The following is an 11,195-nucleotide window of genomic DNA, read 5'->3' as shown; positions in this document are numbered from 1 at the left end:
CAAAAACTTCCTACATCAGAGTATACTCACAGCCTGTATATAAGGTTCTAACGTTTCACTGGTCTTGATGATGAGTTCCTTGGCCAGGGCGTATGCGTATTTGTGCTCCCTCTTGTTGGGTTCCACCAGGTTGGCCAGGATAACGTTCATGAGCTCGTTGGAGACGACATCCGACTCCGTGATGAGCGGACACAGGACATCCAACATGAACGATTTCACTTTGGACGAGTGTTCTGTGCTGTAAATTGAAATGTAACATTAGAAGTGTTGTTAATACCAGTCGACTACTAAGCGAAGGATAGGTTTTTCGAAAACTGTGATTAATTTTCATGCATCTCGTGTCCAAGCCCGACAACAACATCAATATGCTGTCGGGCTCCTACGTTAATACGCGAGAGTGAAAGAGACAACTAGGGATGGGTATGGAACTAGCAATATACGAATTTTCATGTGCTCTGCCACCAGACTGTACTACAATAATTTCACCTATTTCCGACCTTACACATATAATGCAGAAACGATGTATTATACATTCTATCAGTAGAAGTCTTAACAGAAGCGGGTGGTCTTTATTAGATCACTCGCTTGACTCCAAACAATACTATCAAATTACAACAACAAAACGATAACATAACTATCGAATATCAATAACACTTGTCTACTCACTTGACTATCTTGAACATGAGCGAGAAGAGCGCGCAGAATATCTCCTGACAGTCCTCCAGCTCGAAGCACATGTTGAAGGACTTGACGTAGGCCAGGTTCTCTAGCAGGTAGAAGTAGCGCTTGAACGCCGGGTCCTTGGGGTCGCGCAGACCCTGCAGCTGGTTGATCAGGAACAGGAATATCGTCTTTACCTGTAACGGTGGAGAGTTTGAGCCTTGAGAGCTTATATTCCCAATCTCGGATCTAATCTAATGTACCGCTGTCTAGGGGGCCCAGCCTACAGGTGGGGTTAAAATACCAGATATTATACAAGTCTACACGACCTACACCATCATAATTTAAAGTGGTTGCCAATACCTCCTTTTATATTTCTATTTAAAAGAAGGGAGGTATTGTATTCTTGCAATTTAATAAGAAAAGCATTTTACGTTATCATCATAATAAGTGCTCCGAAACTTTTTATAGAACTTTGTAAAAAGTAAAAAGTGTTTTGTGTCGTATTTCCATCTCGATTGTTATAATATAATAAGTCTTCTTTACAATCAATGTTAAATAAAAATAAAAGTATTTCAAGTTATCATTACATAATATACTATCTAATGTTATGGCAAATTGGGGTGCCTTATCATTTCTTCCTCTAGCATTGTAATGAGTCATGTGGACGCATGCAGTGCAGTAGTGTATTAATAGCGTATATTTACAAGTGTCCCCCTTATCAGCGAGCCCTTGAATTACCTACGTGTAATTGAATTACATCAAACCTTACGAACACTTACGTAAAAACTTAAATGCAAATAAAACTACTTCTACGGATTTTATCGCAGTTTGTTTTTTTTATAAGATAAGAGGGCAAACGAGCATACGGGTCACCTGATGGAAAGAAACTTCCGTCGCCCATGGACACTCGCAACATCAGAAAAGCTGCAGGTGCGTTGCCGGCCTTTTAAGAGGGAATGGGGTTATAGGGTAGGGGAGGGTAGGGAAGGGAATGGAGTAATAGGGTAGGGGAGGGTAGGGAAGAGTCGAATAGGGTAGGCCTAGGCGATTGGGCCTCCCCAGTTAAGGGTCCAATACATTCAGTCCGCCTTCAGGCTCGGGTCGGCAGGCTGCCTGACAGTCATTGACCGTCGATACAAAATCTACAAAATCGTCAGGGGAACTGTGAGTCTGTGGTCTTTTCCGATTAACTAACTGCCAGGCGACGGCCTGCCGTCTAACTGTAATGGCCCTTTACTTTATAGTTAAAGTTACAGTTTTCTAGATTGTTTCCAATGCAAAGTTTACAGCAATTTAGAAATTCTTCATCATCTTTTCTACATCCTACAACTTTACTAGACCTTTACGCTGTACCACGGACTAGTAGACATTCACAACGTATCATGCACAAAGAGTCGAGGTGTCAAAAGGAAACCTCGACACCTCTTCAAGATATTCTATTTACGGCTTACACACCTTGACAATTTTGCGATTACGATAAAAGAAGTAATATATTACAGCTAAAAATAAATATACATTTCACTCGAGACAAGTACCCTCTAAATACTGCGAAAAAAGAAAATATAAGAAATAAAAACATTAATTCCAATTAGATTGCCGTCTATGAAGTTGTTTTGCGATCTAACTTCAATTGGAATAAGAATGGAGCACAAGTCGTATCGATTTTGTTCGACTATGAGCTGTGAGTTGTGACCTATCTTCAATTTGCACGCGCGATATTATTACCAGTTATTAGTTATTACTAAGAACTATGTTGCATCAACTGTATGACAATAATTGACAGTGTAGATATTATAGTACAATCGTTAATATTAATTACATTATGTTATGAATGGTTTATAACGAACTTGTCTATTGAACATATCATTTTCATAGTTTCTATTTATAGACTTTGTAATTTCAATTTGTATGAATATTTTCCTGTTCCCACAAGTGCTGTATGTCGTTCCTTCGCAAATTTTAATTACAGAGCAAGACCATATTACCCATTGACATTATATTATTAAACACTTATAAGAAAATCTGCTTTGTCTTTGCAATTCCTCAATGACTGTCCATTCGACCATACGCTACACTTGTACGACTCGGTTTCGTTCTCAGCTAACTTTACCGAAACAGGTGAGAATCGAAATCAGAATGAGGTATTGTACTATGTACGTATCTATACTAATCTATAGAGTATCTATATAATCTATACTAATATATAATTCTGCAGAGTTTTTTGTTTGTTTGTTTGAACGCGCTAATCTCAGGAACTACTGGTCCGATTTGGAAAATTCTTTTACTGTTGGATGGCCCATTGATCGAGGAAGGCTATAGGCTATATTTTATCACGCTAAAACTAATAGGAGCGAAGAAATAGAGGAAAATGTGGAAAAAACGGGGGAAATTATATGAAAGGGCTTATTTGAACGCGCTAATCTCAGGAACTACTGGTCCGATTTGAAAAATTCTTTCAGTGTTAGATAGCCCATTTATCGAGGAAGGCTATAGGCTATATTTAATCACGCTAAGACTAATAATAGCAAAAAAGTAGAGGAAAATGCGGAAAAAACGGAGGGAAATTATTTGAAATTGCTTATTATCTTAAGAACTACTGGAGCAATTTTTATGTTATTTGCCAAACATGAAGAATAGACCACGTGAAGGGATAAAGGCTATTTTTTTGCGGAAAAATGTACGGTTGCGTGAAATTCCTAAATTACGCAAGGAAAGCTGCGCGGAACATCTACATTAAGTATATAATAAAATAAAATCGTAGGAAAGTCAATTCTGTACATTGAATATTTTTGTACAATAAATAATACATGGGATGTGATCTACTATGCTAACGCGGACGAAGTCGCGGGCAACAGCTAGTATATTATAAGAATTTTGGATTAACATTTAGAAGTATAATATCGGTTTACTCGCATTTAATATTTTTGGAAAACTTGTTGCACATCACAATCTCATTGGTTACCCGCATTCTCAACCATATTATCTTAAGGCCATACCCCAGGGACTGAATAACCGGAAAATATAGGTAGAGAAATTTAGCGGTATGACGTCATACCTTTAAATTACGGTAACCTTTAAATAACGGTACTGATATATATCGGTATTGCAAAATTTATATCGTTATTTTTTTAGATATCTAAATCTGTAAAATAAAGGTTTTCTTTCCACCCGGCTACGCCTCCCGCCGAAATATCACGTCAGGGCTCGCAATAATAATTATTGTAATATTCATCCCGTCCATTTACAGTTCAACACACACCACGTGGCACGCGCACGTACGCGTACCTTACTCAAATTTTTTGAGTTGCATTTATACTTTCTTAAAGGTTACAGTCAAGCAGGACGTTAATTTTAAAACAATACCTAATAATATAGTGTTGCTACTCCATTCAAGTACAGGAAGAGTTTGAAATTAAATTGTACCCTCGATTGTACAATATTTTGATATGATAGTTGCGAATTGGCAACCCCGTACCGGTGCGTAGGTACGTCGTCATCTAGCATTATTTCGGTACCGAAATAATTTCGGTTGGGGTAGCAATAAAATAAAGAGATATATCGGTACCGTATAAATAAAGTTATATTTCATTATTTTGCGGTACCGCAATGGTGAAGTTCAACCGTTTTGACTCAACCTTTAAATCAAAGCAATACCGTAATTTTATACCGGTATATACCCTTTATAACGGTACCGCTTTCAGTCCCTGCCATACCCCGAGCAAACGACCTTTGACATTTGACGCGTTGCCGAGATCGCAAAAAAATCCTATTTTTTTACTTACATAATTTAGTTCAAAATTGATCTAAACAAAATTTAGAACGGGGAATATGTAGTTAATGAAATTATCTATCTATTGTCGTGTGTTTCATATAAACGTTATTTGTAAATACTAGGGAGATGCTGAAACTATGCTTCAATTTTAATAAATTGGTATTACTTTGGAAGCTAATATCATGAGTATAATAAACAAAAATAGAAAATTTTAAAACGGGGAAAGGAATGTTGACATACTGAAGATTATTGCTGTATTTTCATTATAACTTTGTTGCTTTCAAATTATGAGTTTATAAGGCTCTAAATACGATAAATTACGGAATCTCCGTAGGGGAAGGGTGACACATCCTGCACGGCCGCTGCGAGGAGAAAGCACGGACGGTTTTTAGTGGGTAGAGCTGCGGCCAACTTACCATCTTCTCGGCCGCAGCGAGTCCCACATACCTCGGTGGTCCTTCCCCAGTGCCACCGGGAATGCTTAAGCGCATTTCCCGTCTTTAAAAAAGGACACACCCTGCACATCAATAGCCTACCTGCTCCTGATCTTTGTACGGCGCTTCCGGTGCGTAGACGCGCAGCACGTCGGCGATGCAGCACGCGATGAGCAGCTGCACGTCACGTGACGGGTGCGTGAGGAAGAAGTCGTCCGCCAGGTGCAGCGCCAGCGGTATGTACTGCTGGTACATGCCCTCATCTTGCCCGAGCCCTTGTAGAGTGTGTGCTAGGGCCTGGAGGAAAAGGGAGGATATTATTATTATTGATGGGTTTATCTATTTACTGCCTTATGATTGGCTAAAGAACAATAACCAATGAACAAATCTATTTGGATGCTGTTAAGCATTGGTGTGTCATCCCACATCGGACTAGTTTTGAGTAATCGGTGTTTTAAGTTTTTTTGGAATAATCTTTATTTTCTGCTTATTTTAAGCAAAAAAATGGTATTGTGCGGTATCTTTTTTTGTTGAAATGCGTAGATTATGATTATGAAAAAACATTTTAATTTTACATTCAGTTTTAAGAGAAAACGTAGAAAAATGGTTAATGCAATATTGCTATAGGGCTTATTACATAGCATTAATGTCCTTTGTGCTATTTCACATAAATGCAAAATTCTGATTTGTTCTTTCAATACAAATTTAAGTGCTTTAATTTTAACACATTTATACGTGGGAGAGCCATGCTTCGGCACGAATAGGCCGGCTCGACCGGATAAATACCATGTTCTCACAGAAAACCGGCGTGAAACAGCCCTTGCGCTGTGTTTCGCCGAGTGAGTGAGTTTACCGGAGGCCCAATCCCCTAACCCCTACCCTATTCCCTTCCCTACCCTCAACTATTCCCTTCCCTTCCCTTCCCTTCCCGACCCTCCCCTATTACCCTATTCCCTCTTAAAAGGTCGGCAACGCACTTGCAGCTCTTCTGATGCTGTCCATGGGCGACGGAAGTTGCTTTCCCTCAGGTGACCCGTTTGCTCGTTTGCCCCCTTATTTCATAAAAAAAAAAAAAAAAAAACAAAATGTTATAAAATTACCTTGTCACGCCCAAACCGCTGAACCGGTAAAGGACATAGGGTCCTTTTTATTTAAAAAAATGTACGGTTCCCAGGCATTAAATAAAAATGATTTCAGCTTATACCGCTACCGGCTACGTGGATTTCGATGATATTTGGTATACAGATACGTTATGTCTCGGGAAAGGACATAAGATACTTTACATCCGGGTAAGAGATACGGTACCCGTATGATAAACAAAAATGATTTGCGCCTAAACCACTGAACCGATTTTGATGAAAATTGGTGTGCACATACTTTGACTCTCGTAAAAGGACATAAGATAATTAGTGTCTTGAAAAATGTACGGTTACCGCGTTATAAAATTTCCTATTTTGCGCCTAAACCGCTGAACAGATTTTGATGAAACTTGGTATGACTTATACTTTGAGTCCCGGAAAAGGCCATAGGATCCTTTTTGTCTCGGAAAAATGTACGGTTCCCAGGCGTTAAATATAATGATTTCTGCTTATACCGCTACATGGATTTTGATGATATTTGGTATGCAGATACGTTATGTATCGGAGAAGTACAGAGAGTTCCCGCTTCTTCTTCTCTTCCCGCGCTTCCCGCAGAGTGCTCTTATGTATCGCGCACACATTTGGGCACTATAAAATTACTCTTGCGTAACTGGTCTGGTTTCATTGAAACCAGAATGCTCTTGTATTGCGCATACATTTGGGCACTATAAAAATTACTCCTGCGTAACTGGCCTAGTTTCATTGAAACCAGAGTGCTCTTGTGTATTGCGCACACACTTGGGCACTATAAAATTACTCCTGCGTTACTGGTCTGGTTTCATTGAAACCAGAGTGCTCTTGTGTATTGCGCATACACTTGGGCACTATAAAAATTACTCCTGCGTAACTGGCCTAGTTTCATTAAAACCAGAGTGCTCTTGTGTATTGCGCACACACTTGGGCACTATAAAATTACTCCTGCGTAACTGGTCTGGTTTCGTTGAAACCAGAGTGCTCTTATGTATTGCGCATACACTTGGGCACTATAAAATTACTCCTGCGTAACTGGCCGTAAAGAGCACTCTGGGTTCAATGAAACCTCATTGAACCCAGAGTGCTCTTGTGTATTGCGCACACACTTGGGCACTATGATATTACTCCCGCGTAACTGGCCTGGTTTTATTGAAACCGGCCACCGCCCCGAAATCGGTGTGGGAGTTTTTTTATTTATTATAATTACCAGCATTGGACATTGGGCATAATTATTGAAATACTCGTTAGTCTAATTAAATTAGTAATCTAATTGCAAACTAAAATAATTAGAATACATTTTATACATATTATTATTAATCAACTGACGGGTAATTTCATATGTACAATTACTTCATCAATCTGATTAATTTGTAATCTGATTAAAATTACTTTTATTAATTACTTTTTGCTCAACTCTGCACGTGATAAACTAATTATTTCTACATTAACTAAATTTAATCAAAATCGGTTCAGCAGTTTAAACGCAAATTAATAAAGTTTATTGCGTGAAAACCGAACATTTTCCATAATAAAAATATTATCCTATGTCCTTCTCCAACACCTTACGTAATATCTACATGTACTCAATATCGATATCTTATGCCAAATTCATTTTTGTTGACTGCGCCGGAACCGCACATTTTCCGGGACAAAAAGTATCTCAGGTCATTTTAATTGATTTAAAGTATCCGCATACAAAATTTTATCAAAATCGGTTCAGCGGTTTAAGCGCAAATCATTTTAGAAACATAGTACATAAATGCTGTATACAAAACCTCACTAAGAGGAATAAGCATTAACCATTTTTGTACTCTAGAATATGCTACAGTGGGTTTTCAAAAAAATGGATTTCACTGTCGTAAACCTTATGCTATAAAGAACAAAACTGCATTATTAACTCAAAACCCGATTTTATGTGGGATGAAACACCAATGCTTAACAGCAGCCATTTAATAGATAACATACAGGAGTCCAGTTAAAAAATTCAGATAAGCTGCGTTTGACTCAAGTTTCGGTGGAAACGCACCCTAAGACCAATTTCTGGAACTCCTACACTTTTCACTGTACATATCTGGTTTTTATTGAGCGTGCAAATAAAGTATTTTCTATTCATCTAATACTAACCGAACTACCCGGTCAAAATTCTGCCAAGAAAAGGTCCGATATCATGATGACGGTCATGACGCTGTTGCCTTGTTATCACACTTATCAGATGTGAAAGGAGCCTACGCCTTACAGATTCTTTGCCAGATTGTAGATTATATTATTGCAAAAAATACAATAGGCTTAGGCGCTTTGCAGACGAAGCGCTACGGGGCGGGGCGGCCGGTCAATTTCACTGCGTACGCCCGTCGATGTCTGCGGCTGCCCGCGCCGCGTAAACGAAGCACAAGCCGTCTGCGTAAACTGGTTTGTGTGATCCACGGCGGGCAGCCGCGGACATCTTTTTGCCCGCCGTGTGCGTTGGTACTAGGTAATATAGGATTCCCTTTGTGCTATCGCCCATGCCCGCCCCGCCCCGTCGTCTGCAAAGCACCTAAAGGTGCCGGTTGGCAACGGGCGACATGAAGCGGCAGCAGACGACGTGTCATCGCGACACTACTGTTTCTATGTATTTCTATAAAAGTGTCGCTAGCTTCGTGTCGCTAGCTGCGCCGGGTATTTCATAGAAACCAGTAGTGCCGCGACGACACGTCGACTGCGGTCGCTTCATGTCGCCCGCTACCAACCGGCACCTTTATATTTCAACATTACTCAACACAACACCCTAATACTTCTGAAGCCTACTTAAAAGACTTATCATGAATGTGGTTCAAGTATAGGATACAAATAATGTGTAAGTAAATGGGAAAAACTTGTTTAAGTATGGTATTTAAACGAATCAGTCTGGCGTATACTCCCCCAAATGTTTGGGGGAGAGGAAAAATAAGTATTAAAAAGCGATCGTCGCAACAGATGTGTGATGGGCGCACAATGGAAGCGTAATTGCAGCAATCGCTAGTTTTCTATACTAATATTATAAATGCGAAAGTATCTCTGTCTGTCTGTCTGTCTGTCTCGCTTTCACGCCAAAACTTCCGAACTGATTGTAATGAAATTTTGTACACAGATAGTCTAAAGCCTGAGAAAGGACATAGGCTACTTTTTAACTAGAAAAAAGGTTGTAAGGGGGTGAAAATCCGTAAATTTGTTCAAATTAAGTTACTTCCAAAAATACATTATAGATGGCGCCGTGCCGTCTCCTACATCGCGTTGACGCTTGCTCAAAAGTCTTTCTATAAGAGGTGGTATCATCTTACATTCGATTTTCGGTTTTTTCGATTGTCATTTCTTTTTTACTTTATTAAATAACTTTGTACTTTATCTATGCAGTGATGAGTGACGTAACCTTAAAACTATCAGTGATAAATAGTTTATGGGTAAAGTTGTGTAATTGGGGGGCTAAATATATTTTAAAATTTGGTATAAGTAAAGTTTAATTTTAAAAAATGAAATAAGTTATGTGCACACTGCACAGCTGTTTTTGGGTGTTTTGATTTAAGGGGTACCAGGGTTTTTTTATAAAAGCTTTTGACACCAATTTTGTTGTTTGAACATCGCGCGCTATAAACTGAGGTCCACGCGGACGAAGTCGCGGGTTACAGCTAGTATATAATATGTTTTATATGAACTAAGCGTGTTTACACACGGCGCCGCAGCGACAGCGTCAACGTCCATTTTAATTTAAATCTACAATGAAACAAAGAAAATTTAAATAGCAGAAAAAGCAATGTTAGTTTCTGTCACGAAATATACCAACTATGTGGCAGAGTATCCAGTGCCGTAAATAGGGCGGTGCCACCGGTGCCCAGGCACAGGTCGTAGACTCTGTGGGGGCGCAAGAATGGCAAGGTAGACTCTTATTTTTTCGAATTGCTCCCGATAAGTACTTCCCGCTGCGCCCCAGAGATGTTTTCCAATGTAGTAAAAAAATATATTATATCCACAGCCAAACTTATAATTTATAACCTTCTTCTTTTTGGAGGCAGTTAAAAAACAAGGGTGCAGTTATATAAGCTCGCACAGGGCGCCAAAAAGGCTATTTACGGCACTGAGGGTATCTCATACCCGAGCGAAGTTTGCAGGTTTATAACTCAAGCGCAGGGTGCCGCGACACTACGATCATGCCATTATCCCATCCCGCACTCCTTTACCTCCAGCTACTCAAAGCAAGAACATGTTTCAAGGTCACAAATGAAAACTGCACGCAAATTAGTAACATGGTGGGGTATGACATACCCTGCCACACTCTCGCCGGGTTAAAGTATAAGAATTAAACTATCATTTGAATCAGGTAATTCTGTATAATGTGCATATCTTGCAGATATTGCTAATAGCTATTTCGTTTATGCGTGTAGCTTAGATGACATCTAGAACCTGTTAAAAGCAAGAAATACCACAAAATAGATATTTTGTACATTTAAATTGAAGTTTCATTACATAAATTTGTTCAATAACACGTTCGGTAATCCTAATCGAAAATCCAAAAAACTAGGCCCCCATAATTGGGTCTCTACTTTAGACTCCACCACGGCGGTTCTCAAACTTTTTGGTGGCGGAACCCTTTTCATAAGTGACATCTATGACGGACCCTTGTCTTTGAATGAATTTTCTCCATGCTGGTGTCCGTTGGTATTGATTCTAAAAACAATTTATGAATCGCTCGCGGAACACAAGGTCTTTGCGGAGCCCCAGGGCTCCGCAAAGCACACTTCTTCTTCTTTTATTATGGCGGCGGAGTTGCCAATGTCAGAATGATTTTGTATTGACTTTGCTCTACATTGCAGGTCTAGTGAAGAAACAACGTTTTTGGGACGGCAGAAAAAGATTATGGTCCAAGGTACTCTTATCTAAACCACACTCACAAAGAGAACTAACCTTGACCCTATTTTTTTGTTCTAAAAAAACAGGGGAACAAACTGTTTTGCTGTTTTGCGAGCACACTTTAAGAACGGCTGCTCTACTGTATGATCTAAGTAAATGTCAATTATTAAAATATAATTAATAAATAAAATAAAAATTGTTTTATTTCTGAGTAGATTTTAAGAAAATGCTTTCAGAATATTGATACTACGGTGCCTAGTTTAAGATAGCTATTAATTCGATCATGGAAGACAGTACAATAGTAGGTGCTATTACATAATATCAATATTTTTTTATTTACTGCTGTATTTT

At 39.1% G+C, this 11,195-nt stretch overlaps 2 protein-coding genes across 3 annotated transcripts in view; both read right to left on the bottom strand.

Annotated features, from left to right (window-relative positions):
- Positions 1 to 11,195, bottom strand: part of LOC121729156 (sister chromatid cohesion protein PDS5 homolog B) — a 31,083-nt gene that overhangs the window by 15,906 nt on the left and 3,982 nt on the right. For both annotated transcript variants that reach the window (XM_042117567.1, XM_042117575.1), the window contains exons 3-5: positions 4,972 to 5,166; positions 667 to 857; positions 31 to 238 (exon numbers count right to left, since the gene is read on the bottom strand). In XM_042117567.1, coding sequence (XP_041973501.1) covers positions 31 to 238; positions 667 to 857; positions 4,972 to 5,166 — 594 coding nt within the window. The remainder of the gene's footprint in view (positions 1 to 30; positions 239 to 666; positions 858 to 4,971; positions 5,167 to 11,195) is intronic.
- The window catches only part of LOC121729203 (clavesin-2-like), a 36,076-nt gene continuing 34,865 nt past the window's right edge, over positions 9,985 to 11,195 (bottom strand). The window contains exon 7 of the transcript XR_006035938.1: positions 9,985 to 9,995. The gene's annotated coding sequence lies outside the window, so the exon portion shown is untranslated. The remainder of the gene's footprint in view (positions 9,996 to 11,195) is intronic.

The sequence above is a fragment of the Aricia agestis genome, chromosome 1, assembly GCF_905147365.1.
Source record: "Aricia agestis chromosome 1, ilAriAges1.1, whole genome shotgun sequence".
NCBI classification, from domain to species: domain Eukaryota; kingdom Metazoa; phylum Arthropoda; class Insecta; order Lepidoptera; family Lycaenidae; genus Aricia; species Aricia agestis.
Note: the sequence above shows the minus strand (reverse complement) of the source record. Positions and strands in the feature narration are given on the sequence as shown.